The sequence below is a fragment of the Phaenicophaeus curvirostris genome, chromosome 5 (genome assembly GCF_032191515.1).
Source record: "Phaenicophaeus curvirostris isolate KB17595 chromosome 5, BPBGC_Pcur_1.0, whole genome shotgun sequence".
NCBI classification, from domain to species: Eukaryota; Metazoa; Chordata; class Aves; order Cuculiformes; family Cuculidae; genus Phaenicophaeus; species Phaenicophaeus curvirostris.
The window spans coordinates 26,236,745-26,263,435 of record NC_091396.1 but is presented as its reverse complement, the minus strand read 5'-3'; the positions used below and the strand labels follow the sequence as shown (position 1 = coordinate 26,263,435).

At 39.2% G+C, this 26,691-nt stretch overlaps 1 protein-coding gene across 4 annotated transcripts in view; it reads left to right on the top strand.

The window, feature by feature from the left end:
* Positions 1-26,691, top strand: part of CD44 (CD44 molecule (IN blood group)) — a 48,942-nt gene that overhangs the window by 11,325 nt on the left and 10,926 nt on the right. Inside the window, exons 2-8 of one of the 4 annotated variants that reach the window (XM_069858098.1) lie at positions 7,572-7,737; positions 11,265-11,401; positions 15,597-15,668; positions 16,333-16,572; positions 18,032-18,138; positions 24,571-24,706; positions 25,566-25,751. In XM_069858098.1, the coding sequence (XP_069714199.1) occupies positions 7,572-7,737; positions 11,265-11,401; positions 15,597-15,668; positions 16,333-16,572; positions 18,032-18,138; positions 24,571-24,706; positions 25,566-25,751 (1,044 nt within the window). Of the gene's footprint in view, positions 1-7,571; positions 7,738-11,264; positions 11,402-15,596; positions 15,669-16,332; positions 16,573-18,031; positions 18,139-24,570; positions 24,713-25,565; positions 25,752-26,691 lie in introns of all 4 variants that reach the window. The other 3 variants (XM_069858097.1, XM_069858099.1, XM_069858100.1) reach the window with 3 other exon arrangements.

Genomic DNA, 26,691 nt, shown 5'->3' with positions numbered 1-26,691 from the left:
GAAACTGGGAATGAGTTCATCTGGATTGTGGGGAAGCTGACTTTGGAACATGTACTGATACGTCTCGTGTTTGGACAGTACTCTCCTGCCTTTATTTGTTTCTAGGATGTCTGCATGTGTCATTCGTCCTTAAATATGTCTTACATTGTGAAGCATATTCTAACCAGCTGCCTTCTTTTTAGTACATCTGCCAGACTGATGTTATCTTTGTTTTAGCTGACTGCCTTTCAGAGATTTTAAAAAGATTCTTGGGGTTCCTTTCTCTGTTGTTTTCTTGTGAGATGGCCTTGTTAAATTAAATAGATGTTTTACTTTATTCAATGTCTTTTTTTTTCTGTTTTTCAGTTTTGATCATTGCTTTCCTGTCTGTAATGATCTTCTTGTACAAATTAGTTTGAAATGTAGAGAATACTTTTTAGAGGTTTACTTGTGTAACCCAGAGGAGCAGAGGAAATATGAAGAGTGCAGTTTTTTAGTTTAGAAAAAAAGAATCAATGTAATGTTAAAAATAGTTTCATACCACACCTGGTATTACTACTGAGTAGCATACTGCAAGTAATTAACATTAAAAATCTGCTATTTAATTGGATACATTAATCGTAGGTCTGATTTTGTATTAATTTCTTATCTAAATAACCTTGGCACTTAAGCTAGAATTCCATGACTTGTCAAAGCTTAGATGGAGGCTGAATGTGAAAGATGTAAGAACTCCAGAAAATAACAATGTAATAGTTCTTTGCTCTTACACCATTCCTTATCAGTAAATCTAAAATTGCATTATTAGGCCAGTTACAAAATGAGGTAAATAAAGATGGATTGACTTATCCAGGATAAACTTACATCAGTGGGTAAATGACATAGCAGAGTGTAGGCATAAGGTCCTTTGAGCTCCAGGATCTGTCCAGGCTGGGGATCTGTTTGCTGACCAACACTGTCTCTCACCTACTTTTATCCCAAATGACTAAACAATTTGCTTTCAGTCAAATGATGAAAATCAGACTCCTAGCTATTATTCACCAACTGTATTTCATGTGCGTTTCTTCACCTGGATTGTATGGAACTGATCCCAAATGATTCACTTCAGAGTCACTGTTACTCAGCCTTCGGGATTAGATTACTAACTGTACAGCCTGGACCTTTCCTAGAATTGACAATGATGGTTATACTTTCATCAACTCAGAGGTGGTATATCTGATAACAGTTTTATTCCAGGCCTGTGATTTCACTGCCTGCAATTTTTCCGCAGAGGTAATGCACGGCTGTACCATGTTGTAGTAGTGTCTGAAAACTTTCAACTCACCATCGGGTGAGACCCATTCTTTTTACAAAAAGAAGAACATTAATGTCAGCAGCAAGGAAGTTTATCCTCAGTGATGAATCTGTATAGGCTCATTCAGGATGTTTACCAGAGCAACAGTTGCCAAGCAGATAAAGAATGTTTGGAAGATGCATTAGCAGAGTTTTTTTTCCTGCAGCAACTTCCAAGGAGTGAAACATATTTCTTGTATTTGCTTGCATTTTGAGTGACTCTATGAATGCATGATTCACTGAGTCACACTCACTTTTTAAAATCAGCAGCCAGGAAAGCTATCAGATTAAGATACTGAAGGTTTATGTCCATTGGTAAACATTTACAGAAACTATTACTTTGGTGTCTGGTAGGCAGATTCATTAAGAAGCACAGTTTAAAAGGAAGTCAACAGCTTGAGTTTTGTCCTGCAACCTGTTTCCAGTCTGCACTTACTGAAGTAACACAGAAGTGTAAGAAACACACTAACATTTAGTGGAAAAAGGAGATCCTCCTCCTGCAATGTACCTTCTCTGGCTACTGTTTGTATACCCAGACACACCTCTCCTTTTCATTTCAGAGGTGTAGGTGCTTATGGTGTAAGTGGCTTATTTCCAGGTTTGTTTAACTGCTTTCTGTAGACTGGCAGCTAGCAGAGCAGAAACGTCATAACTGGGAGAATAAAATTCGTCACCAAGCCACACTAAATGACAATACATGTTGTTTGACCCTTGGTGCTTTCTTGTAGTGATGGTAAAGGACTGCAGCCTCAATGGCACGTGCTTTCTTAAGTTACATGGATCCTGCAGAATCTGACTTCTAAATTTTGATTGGTGTGTAGTCATCCCAGTTTAGAGTCTGATTTTCCAAGCACAAATTTCCTTTCCCCATCAAGCCCTGAAAGATTCAGGTATAGGCATGTTTTAATGATGTTGACATATGTCTGTTAGTGACTGGGCCTGGGACTAATGAATCCTAGAAAACAGCTATCTAGTGGTTTTCATTACTACTGACTTCAGCTTTAGTTCAGTTTCTAACATAAAGGTGGAAGCCTCTGTATCCTATTACAGTTGTGTGGGCTGTGAATTGCTTCAGTGAATGGTTTTACCAATAGCCTCTAAAGAAATGGTGGAATACTCAGCAAATAATAATGCCATCTAGGCTTACGTGTATTGTAGTGTATTAGGTAATCACTGAAGGATAGTTTTATATATTCAGATTCTCTCAGATGTCAAAATGGTGGTAATTGGACTATCCTAGCAAAACTATTGACAAAATATCTTGGATCCTGAAATGTTTCATAAATCCATTCCAGATGAAATTTTGTATTCAGAGGGCATTTCCTCTGTTCAGGAGTAAAATACGCATTCTTACTTAGCCATGAAGTAGTTTTCCTGAGAAACATTAAAAAAAACAGACATCAGCTGGAAATAGGTCTGAACTGAGAACCAAGATCTGAACTGTCCTGACCTCCTCAGATCTTAGGACTCATATGGCTCAATACTTAGATTTGCCTGGAGAGGAAACTTATTTACTAGGAGTCACTTCTATACAGTTATTTATCTGTTTCCACTATGCCACTTTTATCTACTTTATTAGTAGCATGCATTAAAGCAGGTGCTAACATTAAAAATACATATATGAGTGCTAAGATAATGCTTTTTCCTGTTCAGAAGTGTCAGTACAAGATTAAATAACCTCTCATAAGGAAACAATTAACTGTGTATATCTGCCTAGAGCTTGAAATCTGTTTAATAAATTTAGAACGACGTTCTGAAAAAAATGTATATATGTCAAAACTATATTCTATTCAAACAAAAAGAGAATGAAAACTATCTGCAGCATCAAACCCCTAGTTCTGTCCATATTTTCAGCCCATATTTATCACATCCTGGTGGCCTATCAGTCATCTTGAACCACAAACCAAAAAGGAAAATCCCCATGAGAACAGCACACTAACATTTCCTGGTTGCCATGCAATACAGACTGGTTTTACTAAGAAGTCTGCTAGCAATCTTGTATCTAAGTATTCTACAGATTTTCCTTTAAGTGAGGGTAGAGCTTTTGTGAATCTTCCACTTCATTTGGTTTGATATATCTCTGCAGTAGTTACAATAACATTTTTTTTAATACATGACAGCATATACCTCGAGAATGAAACCTCTAGGTATTGTCTTGAAAACAATGAAAAACAGGGAGATATGCATGAAATATCCATATGGTGGATCAAAACCATTTATGGAAAATCGACTCTAAGGGGAAGAGTTTGCATGAGTCACTGTTAGTCATTATGCATAAGGGTTGCAGAACCAGGGTGGAAGTGGAGACCACACCTGGCTTCTTACTGTGAGAGCTTCTAACAAGCCACTAGTATTCATTTTCAGGGTGTAACTCACTTTCAGGAAAAGGTAATGCTCTTTAGTCTTAGCCAATTCTATCACACCAGTGGTGTGATAGCAAACTGTCTGTGGAACCTGAGTTAGTAGTTTGGGCTTGTGTGCAGCTGCTTGAGACAGGGCAACAGAAATCCCAGGAAAGGCAGGGAGAAACAGCTTGTGTGAAAGTTAATGTCCTCCATACTCGTAAAACTTGGTGTGGGCTTAGGGGCATTCCATGTCTATGGGATGAGTCACCCAAGTCACACGGTCTGGATGACATTAATGATGATGATAGTTTTGTCTGCTCTAATGCTTTTTGCTTTTTTTTAAGAGCTATTATTAAACAATTTTGTCTTTCAGCTGTAGCAAATCATGTGGATGTCAGGGAAAGATTACAACCTGTCAGGACCCAAAGCCAGTCAGCTATAAGAAGGGGGAGAAGGGAGGTTTTGTGTGCTGTTTGTGATTCCACTTTAAGTCTTTTGAATCAACTTCTTTGAAACTTCAAATGGGTTGAAGTGATCAGTAATAGTTTGACATGCAGTATGAGTTTTGTATTACTTTGTCTCTTGAAACAGAGAAAAAAATCCATCCTTTGCATAACTGAGTTAAAGCCAGCTGACAGCATAAAAAAAATATTAAAGGACTTCACTTTCCTGCATTACAGGAAAAGATGGAGTATGCGTTTAGATTTGGATTTGGCAGTCATGGTTCTTCCTTAACTCAAAATTAGTCTATAAGCCTCAGCATGGAATAAAAGATTTAAGGTGTTAATTTAATTTAGGTCCTGCTTTTTGTTTTTGTATTGATGTGACTAGAAAAATACATTCAATTAAGGGCCCCCATTGTCTGAGTGTTAAAATATGAGACCATAAGGTGAAAAAATCTGTGTTCCCTGGCAGCTCTGGGCGGTGTGCTCTACATCTGCATTTTGTGATTTTTTAAGATTTGGTAATTACAGTCTTCACAGAAGAGATGCTGAATTTATGCAATTTGCTTAGATTATGGAATGTCATGTGAATTTTATATAATGCTGTAGTGCTTTTTCCACACTCACTGCTTTGCAAACAAGAGTGTCTCTACTACAGCAATGATACAAACATTTTTTAATAGCAGGTATAGAAGATATCATCAGAATAAGAAAAAAGCATGGTGTCTGAACATTACTTTAGGGCAAAGTGTCAACTGGTTTTGATGGCCTCAAAACTGGTTTTGAGAATTAGATTGCCACATTTTGCCTGGAGTTTCCTGTACACCCACGTGATTTCCCCCAAGGGAGCTTTGGCCGTTCTGTGTGAGCATGCAATTCTGTTAGTTAGCACACACACAATAAGCCTAATAATTCCCAGAAGTGTCCTGGTGTACACTATGTACTCTGTAGAGCCAAGCCAAACATTGCCATGGAAAACGTACATGCATGTAACTGTAGCCCACAAGTAGCGTCATTTAGTCTGTTTGTGTAAATAAGGCTATTTATTCACAACAGTTGGAGTTTAAGGAGTTGCTTGCCTAATAAATTGAAACCTGACTATGATTGGATATCTGTGTGGTAATAGAGCCTGTATTGCAGTGTTTTAAAACCATGAACAAGCTGATGACAGCTTGAATCAAATTCACTCTAAACAGACGTGAACTTCGCTTAAGATTTCAGTGAATATGGGGTGAGCTGCAAGATTCAAATGCCACCCAAAGCCAGTGGAAGTAGTATTTGCTTTCAAAGTGTAAGTTCCACAGAACTAAATTTATTGAAACATATTACAAACAAATCTAATTCCAGAATCACTGAGCTTATTACTTTTAAGTAATCAAGTGGATCTTTGTAATCTGATGCCCAAATTTAATATTAAGTCTTGGCATTAACATAGTATGTTTAACAAATTCAGGCCTACCTTTTTCTACAGGGAAGAGAGAATCAAGAAGGGGAAAAAAATGAAGAGATTTTTTTCCTGTCTAGATCATTTACATTTAATGCAGTGTGACTGGACAACCTCCAAAATTATATCAGGCTTTGAATATAGAACATTTGTAGTCAAAGTAGAAGTCACTCATGTGGCAGATGTGAGAACACCTCCATCCTATAGCAGTAGTCATGAACCACATCTTTCTGTGCAGAGTAACTATTCATTATGTTGTTATAAGAAAACTTCTGTTGGAATCTCCAACCTGAACGTCTGTTGACCGCATTTGTGACTTGCAGGTACACATAGTGATGGCTTTTAGGCACACAGTGCTGTTAAGTGAGCAGTGTGGCCGCAGAAGGTCTGTAGTTCATCGGCTATCCCCAGGACCAGTGCTGTGCATGTCTGAATCTGGCATTTGTGGAAGCACTACAGCATTTTCAGAATCATGTATGGAAACTTGCTGAGACTGTCATTCTGTGTTAATCTACTAGCTTCTCCTCAGACTGTGAAATGCAGCCCTCTTAAAAGAAACAAAGCACTCCAGGAAAAAAAAATGCATCTGTTAGAGTCTTCTCCCATATAGGATCCTCATTCTTGTCTTCAAAACCTCTCATGACATGGATTTCATCAGAGAAATTTTCATAGAACTATTTTCCCCTCAAATAAAACAGCTGTTCCAAAGCATAAATATTATGAAAAAAAACATGTTAACAAGGTATAAATTTTAAAAACTGAAAATTAGGTACTCTTTAAGTTTTTTTTATAATATTTGATAATAAAAATGTCAAGAACTGTTAAACAGCTATGCAATGTACATCATTTTTGTCTACATTAAATGTTTTTCTTAGCCTAAATAATTAGGGGTGCATAGGAAAGAAAATATGTTTTTCACATACTTTTTGTGGAAAGGCAATCCAAGTGACCATGGCAATTAATTCTATTACCTACGGTAAAAGTATTTAAGACTGGATGGACAGATCATCAATACTACTGGACTCCTGCCTATGCTGTGAATAATGATTGTCTTCTCATACTCTTCTGACTGGATCTAGTCTGGTATTTTATCCCCTTTACTGTTTCCCGTTACCTGTGGAAAAGAACATTCTTTGTAGCTTACTCTGAGTAGATACGCTATAGGCAGAATAACCTCAGACAAAAGCAGTTGAGGAAAGAGTGCACAACTTGATACTATCATTTGCTTTCACATCTATGCTACAGAAGAAAACAGATCATCAAGCAAAAATGACATTAGGAAAGCTGGTTATTATTCACATAAAATGAGTCAATGCTAATGTGCATGAATTGCGTTTCAGGTCTTTTAGGAAAACAGTTATTATACAGCATCTTCTATTGCAAAGAGGTGGTACAGACGCTCCCTTTTAATAGTTGGAGAAGACTGGTCTGTTTTTCCCTTTCTTGTACACAGAACTCCCATTAAAATTAAGATAAAAATGAGTCATGCTCCTCTTTGCATTTGGAATACCAGGCTACTCCAATTTAGTGTGTATTGCTGCTGTCATTCTAGTCTGGAATTGCAACTGCTTTTTTCTCTTCAGAGAAAGGTGGGACAGGAGCAAAGTTAATTTACATTACCTTGAAGCATTCTGATCTTTTTCCCAAGCACTTGATTATTCAGATTCAGATTCATATCTTTTTCTTATCTGTTCATGTTAAAAAAAGATGATAAATAAGTGTTTGTTTTTACTCTCATTTTACAACTTATGCATGTTATTGTTAATCGTATGTTAAAAGGGCTAGATCCTTGAAAAAAACACAATGTATTACTATTTTTGGAAATGATTTGTCTTCTGTTTCATTCCAAAGATGAGAAGTGTGAAGAAGGGGATCTAAAGTTTTAGCTCTCTTTCTGAATTAATTGGTTGCTACTTGTAGCCAGTATACATTGAAAGCACTATACTTGAAAATAAATCACTTACAAGTCTTCAGTGAACCATTTAAATCTAACAATTTGTAATTCCTGTTTTTCTGTTCTTTCAATGACAGAATTCAACATAAGTTGCAGGTATGGAGGGGTTTTTCATGTTGAGAGAAATGGTCGCTACAGTCTGACACTATCTGAAGCGGTTGAACTCTGCAGAGCACTCAATAGTACTTTGTCAACGCTGGAGCAGTTGAAGAAAGCTCATGAACTTGGATTTGAAACTTGCAGGTAAATAAACTCTTGAAAAAATAATTTCTCATGACAAATCTATCCGTCCATGCTATAGTATAAGAACTACAGTTGACTCCATACAGTTGTTAATCAAATGGCCATATCAGTCCTCAAGTAAGTTATATTTTCATAGAATCATAGAATCACCAAGTTGGAAAAGACCCACCAGATCATCAAGTCCAACCATTCCTATCAAATACTAAACCATGCCCCTCAGCACCTCATCCACCCGTCCCTTAAACACCTCCAGGGAAGGTGACTCAACCATCTCCCTTGGCAGCCTGTTCCAGTGCCCAATGACCCTTTCCATGAAAATTTTTTCCTAATGTTCAGCCTAAACCTCCCCTGGCGGAGCTTGAGGCCATTCCCTCTCGTCCTGTCCCTTGTCACTTGGGAGAAGAGGCCAGCACCCTCCTCTCCACAACTTCCTTTCAGGTAGTTATAGAGAGCAATGAGGTCTCCCCTCAGCCTCCTCTTCTCCAGGCTAAACAACCCCAACTCTCTTAGCCGTTCCTCATCAGGCCTGTTCTCCAGCCCCCTCACCAGCTTTGTTGCTCTTCTCTGGACTCACTCCAGAGCCTCAACATCCTTCTTATGGTGAGGGGCCCAGAACTGAACACAGGATTCAAGGACCAGTCTCACCAATGCCGAGTACAGAGGGAGAATAACCTCCCTGGACCTGCTGGCCACACCGTTTCTGATACAAGCCAAGATGCCATTGGCCTTATTGGCCACCTGGGCACACTGCTGGCTCATGTTCAGTCGGCTGTCGACCAACACCCCCAGGTCTCTCTCCTCCAGGCAGCTTTCTAGACAGACTTCTCCTAGTCTGTAGCACTGCATAGGGTTGTTGTGCCCCAAGTGCAGGACCTGGCATTTGGCCTTGTTGAACCTCATGCCATTGGTCTCAGCCCAGCGGTCCAGGCTGTCCAGATCTCTTTGCAGAGCCTCCCTGCCCTCCAGCAGATCGACACTTCCACCCAGCTTAGTGTCATCCACTAGCTTGCTAAGGGTGCACTCGATGCCTTCATCCAGGTCATTGATAAAGACTTTGAACAGGGCTGGACTCAGCACTGAGCTCTGGGAAACACCACTTGTAACTGGCCTTCAGCTGGATTTCACACCATTTACCACCACTCTCTGGGCCCGGCCATCCAACCAGTTTTCCACCCAGGAGAGTGTGCGCCTGACCAGGCCAGAGGCTGACAGTTTCTCAAGCAGAATGCTGTGAGAAACTGTGTCAAAGGCTTTACTGAAGTCCAGGAAGACCACATCCACAGCCTTTCCCTCATCCAGCAGCCGAGTCATTTTATCATAGAAGGTGATCAGGTTAGTTTGGCAAGACCTGCCTTTTGTGAACCCGTGTTGACTGAGCCTGATTACCCAGTTTTCCTGCATGTGCTTCATGATAGCACTCAGGATCACCTGCTCCATGACTTTCCCTGGCACTGAGGTCAGACTGACAGGCCTGTAGTTCCCTGGATCCTCCCTGCGACCCTTCTTGTAGATGGGCACAACATCAGCCAGCCTCCAGGCCAGTGGGACTTCCCCAGTCTTCCAGGACTGTTGGAAGATGATGGAAAGGGGTTTGTCAAGCACACCCACCAGCTCCTTTAATACCCTTTAATACCGTATTTGTTCTTCAGGGGCAACTAGGGTTTTGTTGTCTGTGTGTGGGGAGCAGGTTTCCTTTGTTGGGCAGGAAATTGGGCAGGAACTTGTGATGAACGAAACATCTTTTTGCATATGTATGCTTGTAAATGTGTCCTTAACTGCAAATACTCTTTACCCATTATCTTTAAAAAAATATAACCTCTTACAGATAAAAGTCTAAAGATAACAGAAGATTGGCAGTGTAATAAACTAATTAAGAAGAAGTTCAGATCATACTGTATCACTGACTAATTGGTAAAATAAGTACATGAAAATTATTTATGATTTTTAATGATCTGATCTAAGGTCAAATTCTTTCTGGCCAGCCCTCTCATCCTCTTACTTTCCATTTTTTGATCCTGTGCTAGAAGTTCTTGTAAGTATGACTAAGCTCTTATCAAGCTTGAATAGGAGAGAAAAAAATATACTGCATATAATCATCAAAATACACATAGAATGATGAGGGAGTAAGAGTCAACAGACCATAATACAAATGGGTGTTTAATAGATTGCAACGTCTCAACATCATAGGCTCAGCTGGAAGTGTGAGTGAAGTAGTTTGTAATTCCACCTGCAAGACACTTTCAGAATTACAAGTATCTACACAATAGATGTAACTGGAATGAGGCTCACAAAACTGCAAAGCTATAAAATTTACTCCTCCCTGATAAATTCATCCCCTCAAGAAGCAAAACAAAACCCAAATGCCAGTTCTTTTTACCATTCTGTCACACTTTCCAGCTAATTTAGAAGGAGTTGCAGGTTTGCAAGACAGCAATAAAGCATTGTGTGTTAGGCAGCTCTGTTAACCACAATTTTCACTGAAATATATAAGGTCTACACACAATAGCCACATTATTCAACTGAAAGTTATAGTAAGAATTCATGGATGAATGAGTGTTGTATCCAAATATTTTACTAAGCTGTCAGCTTTTGCAGAAACTCATGTGTCTTACAATCATTTTCTAAATTTGTTCAGGTACTACACATTGAGCCTCCAACATTTCTGTGTGAAATGTCATTGAGCAGACACTGCACCTTGAATACTGTCTTCAGTTTGGGGGCCTCTCAATACAAGAAATACATTAAGGTGCTCAAGCACGTGCAAAGAAGGGCAATGAAGCTGGTGAAGGAATCAGTCTTATGAGAAGCAGCTAAGGCAACTGGGATTGTTTAGTCTGGAGAAAAGGAGGCTGAAGGGAGACCTTGTCACTCTCTACAGCTACCTGAAAGGAGGCTGTAGCGAGGTGAGTTTTGGTCTCCTCTCACAAGTAACAAGTGATAGGACAGGCTGCTCAGGGAAGTGGTTGAGTGACCATCCCTGGAGGTATTTAAGAGATGCATAAAAGGGACATGGTTTAGTGGTGAGCTTGGCAGTGTCAGCTTTATGGTTGAACTTGAAGATCCTAAAGGTCTTTTCCAACTCAAACAATTCTGTGATTCTGTAATTCTATGTTGTGCTCAAAGAAATGAAAATGTGACTTCCTGAAGATAAAAGAAGGCAGTCTTTAGTATCAAGTAATACAACATCACACTGGACAAAAAGTGCACGTACCTTTCTGTTCCTTACTTTCACTGCCTTGCTCTGGAACCCATCACTCTAGCTAATGAGATGTTCATGTAACTAAAATGGGTTTAACTCTAGAAATTACATGCAAAACAGTGTTGAGTGACTGGAGACAGATGTAGCTAAGTGGGAGAAGAGAACACCTTTCACATACAAAAATATGTGTAAACACAGGCACTTTTAAAAAAGGATGTAAAATGAAAAGTATGGCTTCTTCATAGCTTTTTCATGTCTGAGATAGCTAGAACATTTATGTCATCTGCTACAGTAAGTAATATGGTGTATTTTCCTCTGTTCTTCACAGGTACGGTTTTGTAGTAGGGAATGTTGTTATCCCACGAATCAATCCCTATCATCTTTGTGCAGCAAATCAGACTGGCGTTTACAAAATTTCAGCAAACACAACTGATCGGTATGATGCATACTGTTACAATGCAACAGGTATGATTATGCATTTATGATACTTATTAGATATAATTAACTAATGATAACATACGGAATCTCCTATTTAAGGCATTGGAATGATGGTTTCTGTGTTAAATACAATCTATTTTTCTACTGAGAAGAAATACTTTTTGTCAGCTTCTAGTAATATATCTATAATGCCAGCAATCAATTTGACCAATTTTGTCTTTAGTGTGTTTTGAACTAAACTATTTTCTGCCCTTAGGCTGCCCTGTTTTTTAGCTGCAGAATGGTTTATTAGAATCATAGAATAGTTTGGGTTGGAAGGGACCTCAAAGATCATCAAGTTCCAACCCCCCTGCCATGGGCAGGGACATCCCACTAGATCAGGGTGCCCAAGGCCCTGTCCAACCTGACCTTGAACACCTCTAGGGATGGGGTATCCACAGCTTCCCAGGGCAACCTGTTCCAGTGCCTCACCACTCTCATAGTGAAGAAATTCTTCCTTATGTTTAGCCTAAATCTGCCCCTCTCCAGTTTATACCCGTAGTCCTATCACTACAAGCCTTTGTGAACTGTCCCTCCCCAGCTTTCTTGCAGGCCCCCTTCAGGTATCGGAAGGTTGCTATAAGGTCTCCTCAGAGCCTTCTCTTCTCCAGGCTAAACAAGCCCAACTCTCTCAGCCTGTCCTCGTATGGGAGGTACTACAGCTCTCTGATCACCCTTTGTAGCCTTCATCTGGACCTGTTCCAACAGCTCCATATCCTTCTTGTGTTGAGGATTCCTGAACTGGACACAATACTCCAGATGAGGTCTCACAAGAGAGGAATAGAGGGCCAGAATCCCCTCCCTTGACCTGCTGGCCACACTCCTTTTGATGCAGCTCAGGATACAGTTGGCATTTGGGGCTGTAGGCACACATTGCTGGCTCATATCGAGCTGCTCATCAACCAGCAACCCCAAGTACTTCTCTGCAGGGCTGCTCTAAATCACATCATCCCCCATCCTGTACTGAAATTGTGATTGCCCCAACCCAGGTGAACAGCATAAGGTTCTCACAGGCCCATTTCTCCAGGTTGTCCAGAGCCCTCTGGGTGACATCCTGTCCCTCTGGTGTGGCAACTACACCACTCAGCTTGGTGTCATCTTCAGACTTGCTGAGTGTGCACTCAATCTCACTGTCAATATCATTGATGAAGATATTAAACAGCATCAATCCCAGTATGGAACCCTGAGGGACACCACTTGTCACGCATCTCCATCTGGACATTGAACCATTGACCACTATTCTCTGAATACAACCATTCAACAAACTTCCACCACCAGTGGATAGGTGGACTATCCACTGAACAGTCCACCTATCAAATACATATCTCTCCAATTTAGAGAGAAGGATGCGGGGGGGGGAGTTTCAAAGGGTTTACAGAAGTCCAGATAGATCATATCCGTTGGTCCTCCCATGTCTGCTGCTGTGGTTACCCTATCACAGAAAGCCCCTAGGTTGGTCATACAGGACTTGCCCCAGATGAAATCATGGTGGCTGCCGTTAATCAGCTCCCCATCCTCCATGTGCCTTGGCATAGATTCTTGGAGGATCTGTTCTGTGATCTTCCCAGGCACAGAGGTGAGGCTGACAGGTCACTAGTTCCCAGGGTCATCTCTTCTACCCTTTTTAAAAATGGGCACAATGTTGCCCTTTTTCCAGTCATCAAGGACTTCTCCTGATTGCCATGACTTTTCAAATAACATGGAGAGTGGCTTGGCAATCACATCAGCCAATTCCCTCAGGACTCTGGGATGCATCTCATCGAGTCCCATGGAATTGTAGATGTTCAGGTTCCTCAGGCGGTCACGAAACTGATCCTCCTCTACAGTGGGAGGGCCTTACCCCCTGGTCCCCATTTTGTTGTCCATTGACCCAGGAGGGGTGAGGAGAGCAGCTGTCAGTGAAGACAGAGGCAAAAAATTTGTTGAGTACCTCAGCCTGCTCCTCATCTGTTGATATGAGGTCACCATTTTAATCCATCGGTGGGGGTAAGCTTTCTTTAACTTCCCTTTTCTGGTTGGCATACCTGTAGAAGCCCTTCTTGTTAGTCTTCACTTTCCTTGCAGGTTCAGCTCCAGCTGCACCTTGGCTTTCCTGACCCTATCCCTACACAACGGGGCAGTGTCCTTCTACTTTTCCCAGTTTCCCTGTTCCTGCTTGCACTACCTGTGCAGTTCCCTCTTTATCTTTAGTTTGACCAGCAGGTCTCGACTCAGCCACCCTGATCTCTTCCCTTCCCTGCCTGATTTCCTTCATCTGGGGACTGGGCACTCGTGCTTCATGGAAAGCATTCTTAAATATTTGCCAGTATTGTTTTGGTCTCTTGTCCCTGAGGACAATGTCCCATGAGGGCCTACTGAGTAACTCCTTGAAGAGCTGGAAGTCTGCTTTCCTGTAATTTAGGGTGCTGACTATACTCCTCGCCTGTCCCTTATCCCTCTGGACCCTGAACTCCACCAGTGTATGATCACTGCAGCCCAGGCTGCCTCCAATCATAATGTCACTGATGTGTTCACTTGTATTAGTGACCATCAGGTCCAGTATTTCATCCCCTTGTGTGGGGGTCTCTATTAGCTGGATTAAAAAAATACCTTCAATGCACTCCAGGAATCTCCTGGATTGCCTAGAGTCTGCTGTGCTACTTTTCCAGCATATGGCAGGGTGGTTGAAGTCCCCAAGTAGGATGAGAACGTGTGAGTGTGAAGCCTCCTGTAGCTGGAGGAAGAAGACTTCTTCTGTTCATGCACATATGAGTTTCTATAGCAAGCAATAGTTGCATTAAAGGACACTAGGAGTGGCTGCTACCTGCAGCCCAGGGTGGCCATCCCAGTCGCATGGACATGGCTGCTGTTTTCCTGTTTGCAGGTCTATCCAGTATTTGTCTCCATTCAGACATTAAGCAGTTAGATAGTGATGTGGGTCAGAAGCAGATCACTTTCTTCTAAGTTTTTGAACTTTTTAATAGTTGGACATATTTCACTAAATTATTAGAAAAATGTGGATTATCTTGTGTCAGTACTGAACACAGTATTTGAAGATAACATCTGGACCAACTTCAAGTATCTTACATTTCGGTAGACCACTACATACACAGTGGAAACACAGATATTACAGAAAGCTGTACTCAAAATTCATTGATGATTTGAATGGCAGTGACATTTTTTGCTTTTGTTCCTGGTGGTCATATCATTACAAATCATCTTTGCATTGGCATAGTATCAAGTGAGCTGCCATCCTCAGTCACCCGTGGATTAATTTTCTGCTACAGCAATGTCCATCTCTACCAGAGCTTTATAATTCCTCATGAGTCTTATTTCCTTAGGGCATCATAAGCAGCTGGCTTACATGCTGGCCCCAAGTGTGGTACTGCAGCACAGTGTGGCACAGAGATCACAAGACCAGAGCACATTTTTCCTGTACAGAGCCCTCCACTGAGGAGGTGAGGTCCCTGCGACTAAAATGAATTAGACCTGCCACTGACAGTCTGTACAGAAACTAGGTCAGAAGGCTACTTTTACTGATCATAGAATCATAGAATAACCAGGTTGGAAGAGACCCACAGGATCATCGAGTCCTATCAAACATTCCTATCAAACACTAAACCATGCCCCTTAGCACATTGTCTACCCATGCCTTAAACACCTCCAGGGAAGGTGACTCAACCACCTCCCTGGGCAGCCTGTTCCAGTGCCCAATGACCCTTTCTGTGAAGAATTTTTTCCTAATGTCCAGCCTAAACCTCCCCTGGCGGAGCTTGAGGCCATTCCCTCTTGTCCTGTCCCCTGTCACTTGGGAGAAGAGGCCAGCACCCTCCTCTCTACAACCTCCTTTCAGGTAGTTGTAGAGAGCAATGAGGTCTCCCCTCAGCCTCCTCTTCTCCAGGCTAAACAACCCCAGTTGTTTAGTGTCTTATTATTTAGTTGTTTAGTGTTTTATTGTCTGGAGTGGTTATGGAACTAGAGAATCTCATCATTACCTGGCAGAACAATCTTGAAGTGTCCCCCCTGGGAAGGAGCAAAAAGGCAATGCTGGTAGATCAGTGAATAATGTTTAATTTGGAAATTTGATTTTTATTGTCCACATCTGAAGCTGACCTTTTGTGATTATGTATAATTAATATGGGTATATATGTGGCTTTTTTCTCAGTTTTCTCAAATTAATATTTTCATTTTCCTCCTTTTACAGAAACAAGAGACAAAACATGTGAGCCAATTGAAAGACTGGATATTTCTTTCCTCAATAATCAGAGTGAAATAGGTATGGTATTAATTAGAAAGATCTGCAGAATCTTGTTCTTTTTTTTTGTTTTATGTAAGCAATTGCTAATATTAAAAATCAAGCCAAACATAATAGTTATCTCAAGAGATTTTCAACAGCACCTAAAGGAATTAATCACTTGTCCTCCCATAAATCCTATGGAGCTTGGTTTGCTACCAAACATTTTTTATGTGTTTGATATTTTCGACCACCTCACAGCTGCTAATGTTTCTTTGATGTATAGGACTTTGCTCAAGACGGCAACCTTTCTAGATTTCATTTGATCTGCCTGTTAGAAAAGCAACTGGAAGTGGAAGAAGACTCTCATAATAATTTGTCCAAATTGTAAAATTCTGATTGACTTCACAAAGACCAAGTTTTTAGTTTCAAAATCAAACTGTCTGATCAAAATATCCAAATATATGATGCAGAGTGGGCCCTATGTGTTTGACAAATATATATGTTAGCATGTATCCATTAGACATAGTTTAGTGATGTATGATCTAGACAGATTAGATAGGATGGCAAAAATGGACGAAATTATATTAATCCACAGCTGTTTCTCTTTATTTTTTTAAGGAGAATTTAAACTGTTTAGTATTACTGAAATGTATCTATGTGGCTCCTTGATATTATCAGCTGCTTAATTTCCTCTTTCCAACAGTCATTGATAACACAGATGGCTCGCGTTATAATGCAGATGGTATGCGTCACAGTGGAGAGTCCTCAACCTCAGGTGCAGATGATGAAAATGTCGGTAGTGGATCAACACAGGACACGACTCCAATGGATACCTCCATCAGAAGATCCAGCCCCTCGTACTATGGAAGTGCCACTCCAGTCTTAGAGCTGCCAGATCATTCTTCTGGAGGGAGTGAAAAAGAAATTCCTAGAAAAGAATCTGGTAAGGACACTAGGTTACCATAGTAGTCCCTTTTAAATAACTGAGTGAAGGATTATATTACTAGTTAAAGGATATCATAACAGAATTAATCTCTAATTTGTATCCTGGCAAAGTAAAAAGAGAATGTGTGTCTTTGAAAGAAAATAGAAACATTCTTAATTTCTAAGAATTTTTTTGATTGCACAGAGTACAAAGCAGCCACACATCAGCATGGTTTCCCACATAAATCTTTCCAGGATATTGAGAACAGATGGTTCTAAGAATTTGCTCTTGTTCTTATTAAAATATTTATTTCATTAAAGGCTCAAAACCACATCCAACAGCAAACAGACAGAAAACAATGGGGCTGAGGGTATGGCTATAAGGATAACATGTTCTTATCTGTTCTCTTAAAGATGAATTGGTACTAAGTAGTAGGAACAATGAGAAGTATGTAGTTCAAGTGATTTCTCTTTGCATAAATACAAGGGTATTTTTAAGACATCTTCTCACTAAAGCTTATTACAAAATGCACAGATATATAAAAATGTGAAATTAAAATGATAGTAAAATCTTATTCCTTAGATGGTAAAGTTAAATTCTATTTCCATGAAGCCCTGCCAAATGCCATGCTCTTTTCTACAGCAAATTAGTGAATTAGAGAGCTTTGCCTGTTACTTGTTTTTTTGTGAAAATGGCATGTATTTTATTTCATGTCTTATGTTGCTTGTGTGGCTTAAATTATCATAGATCTGAAAGAGTAGCTCCCATTGAACCTAAGAGAAACTAATATAATTTATCGACAGTAAAGTTTACTTTGTGACCTCTGACTACAGTGTTTTATTAAACCATCAATATTTTATCAGTGAAAGACATCACTAGTTTGCATCATTATCCTCATTAAATACTGAAATTACTTTACACTAGAGGTATGCTCGTGATGTTATACATAGTTTTAGATGCCATTAGCATCATGTAGGGTAAATCCTAACATTAATTTGTTAAGGAACTAGGATGAGGGCCATTCCTCAAGGTGTATGCCATGTATTTCAATTGCTTGCCATGACAATTCGTATCACCTCTGCTCACATGCAGAGTTTAGTCTTGGGGTTTTTTTACTAAATATCAGAATATATGTCATTAAAGAGGGGAGTACAAATAACTTCACTCATTGCTCTAGAATCACTGTTCAGATGGTATGCAACTACAGTTAGAGCTTGAATCAGATGAACAGTTTATTGCCAAAAAGTTCATTATACTGTAATGCATACTCCTCTTGAAATAATCTACTTGGTGACACCTTTACTGTGTTAGTAAAGTAATGCTATTTGAGGTTGAAGTATATGAAGAAACTACTTTGTATCTTTCTTGTCTCTCAGACCAATAAATGAAGGAATGAAACTTGCAGTATAGAATAACAGGCTGTTAGTAATGAGTTGCAATTCTGCTAATGAAATAGTATTCATCCGCCACCATACAGATTACGAAGTTTCTTCTGTATCTTCTGACATCTCTTTGGTGACAGCAGCTGATGATTCCCCTGAAAAAGATGGTGGACAGTATCCTGCGAGTACTGGTAAGATTTATGTATTATAGTAACTACATCAAATACAGATTGCATTAAAACTGCTTTCCTCCTCCAGCAGGGCATTCTGGTAATTGGTGAAGGATACATCATCTCCAATTTTGGAAAGACATTGAAAGAGTATTTTTCAGATCGATTAAGTCAGAAATAAACTTCACGCTCTGGGATAAGGGGAGCAAAAATATTTACTGTGTGTTTACTTCAGTGTTTCTATTTGAATTCAGAAAGACTATTGTTTTGTGTACCTCACTGATTTTTTATCACACCTAAATACATCCAAATGCAGTAGAAAATTTTATGCTTTGATGGATTTTCCTTTTATTTGGTTTGGAGCATTCCCTGAAAACTAACTTGTCAAGAATTCTTATGTCCATGACATAAGAATTGGCTGATCTGACAGTAAAGCATCTACATTAGTATTTTGTATGTGGAAGGAAGCCATGAACACACATTCATCATGTAAGAAAATGAGCTCATAAGGGTTGTTGCCGAAAGCAGGTAGAAGTGAAAATTTTACTGTGACTACAGCAAGTCAAATGGCAATTTTTTAGCTGTTCACTAATTTTCTTGTTAACCAATTTTTGATGTTATTATTTTATTTACAGTTAAATGCCAAACCTCCAAATCTGAGACCAAATCTGGGTTTTGGTGGTCTGTTGCTCAGAGATCAGACATTGAATGACCAGGTTTCCCATTTTCTGACACCAATATCAGAGTAATACTGGTATTACTAAGTTTAGGAAGCAATTACCAACTGTGAGAAGAGATAATATTTATTCAGTCAAGGAAAGCTTCTCAAAAAGGCAAAATCTGTACAGTTTTGCTGCCAAATCAGCTACACCTTGAAAATGTGCAATTCCAAGCTTAAGTCCATACATTTTGTGGACTTTGTGGTTTACGGATAGGCAAAACATAACTGCTGCAAACTGAAGAACATCAGTTTATCCATCTAAACTAGTGTCTTTGATGTTATTCTTCAAGGTATTTTTCTAAATTGAAGGTTATTTAAAGTTTATTTTCTAAATGAAAAAGAGTACATGATGTAAATGCATATAAAAATATTGCTTGTGAGGAATTGCCAGAATAAAAATACTCAGCAACATTTTGAGGTAGATTTGGGATTTTTTCTGGTGAATATGTGTATGACTTGAAGTACACTTCTTCTTGCAACTCTTAGCAGAAAGTTTGACCTATCAACTGGCTTGATTGAGGGCTTTCAGGTTCTGTGGTGTGCATACTTCTATTAGCTTTGAATGCTTCTTTTCAAAGTACTGGGGCATATTTCACATACAGTACACATTTTGATGTATCTCACCTAAAAATGCTATGCAGAATTCATTTACTTATCTTTCAGAGCTGGTAATGCAACCTTACACTTTATTAGAATGTTTCCAACTCACTTATACTAAAAACATTGTATATTTTTGCTGTTTGAGGAATGTAATGATACCATGGGTTCATACATTTACCTTGCACTCACATCCATCTCGGTGGCATGAGCATGCTTAGGGTGCTGGTGGACTTGACTTTGCTGGAAGAAAAGTGCTTTTCCAGAAATAATAACAAGATCTTAGTTGAATAAACCATATTCTAGCAGCTCCAGGGCCTCATCATGACAACTCGGAGATAGCTACCACCCAAGCTCAGTGAAGTTTGTTCTCAAAACACTGGTGGTGGTCAAATCCTGGTGAGAGGACACAAGAACCCGCACAAGCAAGAAAGGGTAAAAAAATGTCATGCTGCGAGGGCACTTTGATTAGGGACTGAATAACCAGAGCACCAGGGCAGCAAGCTGCAGAAGCTGCGGATGGGGAGTTGAATGTGTGGAATACTTACTGCATTTTGTTGCCATGTCTTTGAAATGGGAAAAACAAAGATCAGGGCTATCTCTCACTGACTGTACATTTGGTAGCATTGTCCACATTGTTCACGAACAGCAGAGGCATTCTGCATGCCTGAAGGGGACGAGTATGTGAGTCATGTTTTAGAGGATGTACTTGGGCATTTTAGAAGTAGGCTATTCCAATGAGATAGACCTGTGAGAGAAAGGAAGAAAATTTTTTCAGGACAATGCACTATGCTCACTCTACTAGAAAAGGACAGAGTACTGTCAGTGCTGCAAGCTTGCACAGGACAATAAATTGTAGCTAAGGGCCACATCAGAGCAGCTTCAGCAGGGCCATTACAGAGTGATGAATAACTTGTAGGTGGAAGAACCAAAAGGAGATATGGGAGCATGGTGCTGTATGCTCTCCTCTTGTGACTGTAAGGCTATTTGTAGGGGAGACAGGAAAGCATAACTGCTGTCAGCAGAAGACCTTGTGGGTTATGGCTTCATGGCAGATTTAACATCATCACAGCAGATGTGACTTCAAGTGGGAATGGTTCAGATGATGAAGACTCTTGAGAGGAGATGATTTACCCAACAGTATTTCCAGGATGGGACAGGAGGTTGGCCAAGGACGAGAATGCTACAAGTACTAGTAAGGAATTCCTTTCTCTTTGGATGGTTTCTTTCTTCTTTTTCCTGTCCTACCTGACGTTCTTCCTCTTTTGCCACGCTTATATTGTGTGAAAATTGAATGGTCTCTCAATCAGCTCTTGTTTCAAACTCATCTCCTGTGCCACAAGAAAAAAACATTTAGATCTTGAGAGATCTGTACTTTTAGACATACCATTTTCCATTGCTTCTAGAATTGATGTCTTGTCTCCTTCCATATCAGATATGTGGACTTTCCTCATGGCATGTTTTGTTTCAAGGAATAATTCCTCTTTGGTAGGAGTTTCCAGCAAAACTATTCAATTGGCAAAATTATATCTGTTTGCATGCCAATACTTACTTGGCTTGTCTACCACAGTCAACAAAAGGATATAGATATCTGAAATTCTTCTAAACAAGAAGCTATTTCCATCCTTAAATGCCTATCACAAATGTATCGAACATTACTATTTGTAATGTGTTCTGAGAAAATATTGTGCTTTCTCATCAACTGTTCCCTCAGAAATATCTCTTTTGAGGCTGAAAAATCATATGAGGTCCATATTGATAGAATGAGTATCATTATTTAAAATTATCTTCTGAGTTTCATGCCTATTTGAATGCATGCATTCACTCCTGATTTTCAAAAAGAAATATTTAATTTTTTCTATGTTTTTCTGGTTTTGGAAAACAATGTTAAAATAATTCCAGTTAATGTTATTTATAATCTACATCTATACAGTAGTCAGCTTCCTGTCTGTGGAAGCATGTGCTCGTTACAGTTCAGTTGCCAAACCCCAAGCACCCTTTTCATTCTGAATTGCCAGCATATAGTTTGTTTCATATTTGCTACCTTCCACACTCTTCCAACACCATCTCATTTCTTCTGTGACCTCAGATGTTTAGGCATGATCCAATACTGCAACTCAGATATTTTAATACACAGTCTTATTTTTATGATATGAATACTCCCACAGGGATCGTCTGATAGCTCTGTTTTAAGTAAAAATGTCATCTATATCTAAAATGATTTTGCCTCAAAACCAGAAAACCACCACATACGAGGATCAAAACCAAATGCTGTGTGTCACTGAAACACACAGACCTTACAAAGCACACACTTGGCCTTATGAGAAAGGAATAGCCTCAGCCCTGCATTTCTGTTCAGTATAGGTGTTGCAACTAATGACTATACTTTAAGGCTCTTATTTGTATAAAGATACCAATCTGTTCTTTTATGTTATTTAATTTAATTTGAGCCCATCTTAATGTGTCTTTCGTCTGTGCATTTATTTACTTAGTAGTGTTTATAAGGGTTTTTTTCTGAAGGCAGTGGATTATTTGGTTTTTTTCAGCAGCAACTTTTTGTAAGGGGTTTTTTTCTGAAAATAATGGAGTATTCAGCTTTTTTCAGCAGTGGTTTTCATTTTTAGGGAAAAATAGTTGCCTAAGCTTGAGGTATTTCTGATGTTTATTTATCTTTGAGACTCTGCATTGGTGCCTTATTCCACACGGCGGATTGTATTCCAACTATTTTCTATGGTCTAGTGCTGTCTACATGTTCTGTGGGTGAAAATGTATAAACCTGCTGATCATAGACTCTTGTGAAAGTATTATTTTATTTGTTCAATTGAATTATAAAACATCGTGGAAACTTTCTTGGTTTTTTTTTGATTGGGTTGAGGGGTGTTAAGGATGGTTATGCTACTTATAAGATTTTTTTGCTATGACTGTCTTAATAAAATCTGCAGGTTATTTGTTTGGACGATATTATATTTTTCTAAATAACTACAGTATCAAATATTCTCCAGTTGAATGTTGTTGAATGCTCCAGTTGAATCAATTGTGTGCACCATTCACAAATTTGCAGTATGTGCTAGCCTTCTCTTCTTTCAGAGTTTTTTGTGCATTTTCCTGGAGATGCTTCCACTGATAAAACAGTGAAATTCTGAGAGGAAAACATTGGATATAGTCAATGTTCTAAAATTCCATGATTAAAATCTTTATGATGGGTCATATTCTTGCAACTATTTTTGCCTTTACTATTCTTTGTTCTGCATCAGTGGATATTTAATATTCAACAAATACTAGTCAACAGCATGATTTGGGGAAATACTTTTGAAAAACAGTGAGGTATCTTGATTCTGAAAGGCACATGTTCAGCTTGAGGAAGAAGTCAATCCTGTTGATGACAGTAAGCAGCTTTTCTAAACATAAACCATAATGAGAAGCAAATCTGCTTTACTCCTTTTTGCCATTAAATGTAGTAGACATGTGAGCAAGGCCTGTCATAGAGAAGAGAACCAAAGAGGATAATAATATGAGAAACAGATATTTTTATACTGAGTTCATAATTGTTTCACCATGATCGTAACAGCTATGGCCTCCATCCATGGAGCCAAATGGAACAACTCAGAGCAAGACCCATTGGTATTCCCAGGTTGGGACAAGGGAGAGGATTATGCCACACAACCTGCTGTAATGGATAAAACTATTCCTTCCAGAGAGAATAAAAATGAAAAAGAGTCTTCCACTGCAGGTGCTAGTAGTAAAGTCAGTTATTTATACCTCATCACTTTTGTCTCTCTGATGGCCTGTCTTGGAAAGATATTGCATGAACTTGTAAAGAGGACTAACTTACTGATCCATTTAAGAAAATTGTATAGATTATAGAGCGATTAATTTTCTCTGTCCTCTGCCTGGATGGTGGTGAGATAGAAGTTTTCAATTTTCACTCTGTAGAAAACATTTAATTTTTACTTGCCACTACCATTTATAATGCTTTCTGTTCCCTAGTGAAGCATGACTGTAGATCTGTGTCCAGCTCATTATATAAGTTACATTATTTGGCATTGCAAAACTGTACTTAGAATGATGAGAGAAAGAAACTTACAGAACTGGCATGACACAATGTGATGCAGTCTCCCGTAGCTTATACCATTTATACCATCAAAATAATTTTGTAATAACATGGTGTGAGAAACAAATGACCTGTTCCTGAAATAAGAGGAAAGGTAACTTTAGTCTTTTCTTAGACAGACAATACTCAGAACCTTTTTTTGTTTTTATGACAACTAGTTAAATTTCTTTTACAGTTGCCTTGTCTTCCTCTTATGGTATTGCTTCTATCTCATTGCTCCTTGCATTATATAGCATTAGCCACCTATTCCAAAAAGCAGGACAGCTTAGTTACAAAGCTGGAAAGCTGATGACAATAAAAATAAATAAAAAAGCCTGTTTCCTTTTCTTCTGGATGATCAAATTAGAATAAAAACGTAAAGTCTGCTCTGCATATAGGAAAAGAAGAACAGTGTGAGTGGAGGTTTCAGTAGACACCATACCACAAACTAATTCTAATAGGTAAAATACTTCAGTAATGCAGAAATGTGAAGCTGATTCTGGGAGGAAACCTAGTCTTATGACTAACATCAAAAGGACAACAAACTCTAACCATTTTCTGTAACTTGTCACCACTCACAAAGTCAACAAAGGAGAAATCGGTGCCTGTAGAAAGGGTCCTTTACTGTCAGTACTGATAATCTGCAACGTAAAACACACCGTAGCAGCACTTGACAGAGTCTCTGAATCTGTCTGTGGTCAGCCTGAGACACAGGTCAGGGAATTCTCCTGACTGCTGTCTCTATGTTGTTTCTGTGTGTCCACTGTCCTTGGGAATCTCTTGGTTTAAGTAGAGAAGTGGATGAGAATAGCAAATGAAAATGTCTGATCAGTACATTGAGACAGGAGTGATGGTGTATGGGAGGACAGGAGATCTACCTGTTCTGCCCCTTTTGTGGTGAGAAAAGGGTAGCAGTGATTTAAAGTGAGCAGGAGACTCGAACACAGTGGGAATGGGTGGGGCATGGCAGGACACGTGGAATTCACAGCTGATTAAATCATCATGGTAACATCTCTTGCCTCTCCTGATGGTACCCACCATGACGATCCAAATCAGCCACCTCTGCCTTCAGATAACGAACCAGGACAGTACACTGAAGTCATTATGCATCCCACAGATGCCCCTGAGAATGAGGTCCTCCACAGAACCACAGACAGTATGAACAGTCCTGGTGATGACTCCCGTCTGATGAGTACCAGTAAGAATAATGGATCATACTCTTTTCTTGATGCAAAATGAGACATTACTTCTTCTGAAATTGACTCCTTTCCCCATCTTTCCCATCTTGCTGATCTACATTCTTGGTGTGGACTTGCAGTATAAAAATCGGTGGTGGGACCTGTGCTGTTGGTAGAATTAACCTTGCTGTAACACTTGAAAGTTTCTGTCTTTCTTGAAGCGTGTTTCTGGGTGGCCTCCTAACTCTTCTGCAAGACACATTTTGGTGATTCTGAATCCTCAGCCCCATCTTCCTTTCTTGTGCACCAGTGTGATCAGGCGTGATATGCTTTGGCACCATGATTGATGTGGTGGAGGCACTCTGATGGGTTAACCAGATGGCTTGCTCTTATGACTCAGCAGCAACACCGTCACCAGGGAGTGTTGTCCCAGTGGTGAGGGCAGGGCAATCTTAGAAAATTACATATCATAAATTCTGCCTTCAATCCCTGACTCTTCTTCACTAGTGGATTGCCAGGCAACACCACCACGGATCTGGGTGCATTACAGCCACTCACTCCTGAATTACAGGGTCAGGTAGTTGCTGCTGTGGTCTCTTCTTCTGAAGGTCTTCCCTCTCCATCTGTCACTGAGATCTGTATATGTAGTCAACATACACCTCCAACAGGGTGAGCAAGTATGTGATATTTAAGGCTTTCTAAGAAGCATGTGACAGTGTGGAAGAAGGTGAGACCTTCCTGACTTCTTTCCTTCTGTGCTTTGAATGAGGAAGTGTTTTCTGGCTTGCTGTGGTACAGGAAAGAGGAAAATAATGTGGGTGGTAGCTTTGTGAGTGCTCACTTTTAAAGATGATCATGATGCCATCATCACAGTCACAGAGCCCATGGATGATGTTAATCAAGAGAAAGCAACTAATGAGCCACTAGCACCTAGCACTCTACCTGGAAGTGGAAGTGAACAAGCACACACCACAGAAGGTTCTCAAGCTAATTATATACCTGAAGTTTTTCCAGACATTGAAGATCATCTTAACCGATTGCAGACCTCTCTTCCTACTAGTAAGAACTTCAAGTTACAAGTTTTTTAGTTTATTTATCAGTTATTATTTTGGATAATGGTAATCATCCAAAAACATGTGTGCTAACCATAATTATTGTCATATTATTATTTCCTTTTTGTTTTATTTGTTTATTTATTATAAAACATTTATTTATTAACAAAATGGTGTTAACGGAAATCTCTTCCTGTGCAAAACAGAGGACATTTGCTAAAAGGCTGAAAATAGTGTTTTGAAAATATACTTTTCTTATATTCTACTATCTGTAAGTAGCAACACAACTATTAAAATGAACAAGTGTAAACTTTCTGCTGATGCCCATACATACATGATACCATTTTGTCTTCTTTCTTGCTGGGCACAAATGATAGCTATGTAACACTTAACTGTCTGTCAGTTTTTCCCTAATCCATTTTCCTTCTACGTTAGTTGAGTATGTGCCAAAATAAAGGTAATTCTCCATGAAAAGGTTTTTTTTCTAGGTGTATTTTCTGCTGGTATCTTGTCAGTGATTAATTATAGCTATGTTACTGGGCTGTAACTAACTTTTCTTTGTGAACGTCTTTTATTTCAAAAAGCTATTTTCTGATAGAGTTAGTATAGTGAGCAGTAACAGTGTTTACTTATTATACTTCATATAACCTTCCTTTACTTTTATGTGATAACATAAGAGAAATGAAGGGATTTTTCCTTCATTTGAAGTTTCCACAGAAATAATCATCCTAACTATAAGGGTTTTTCAAAATGCTACTTCTCATGCACACTAATCCAAATACTTTCTTCAGTTACTTTCTTGCGAATTATTGGAACCATCCCAGGGTAGATTTTGGTCAATGTATGTGGAGATTGTTTGCACATAAGCAAGATTCTGTACCTATATTTTTATAATATTATACAGAAAATACTTTAGAGGTAATTCTGTTATTAATTAATTTACTAAA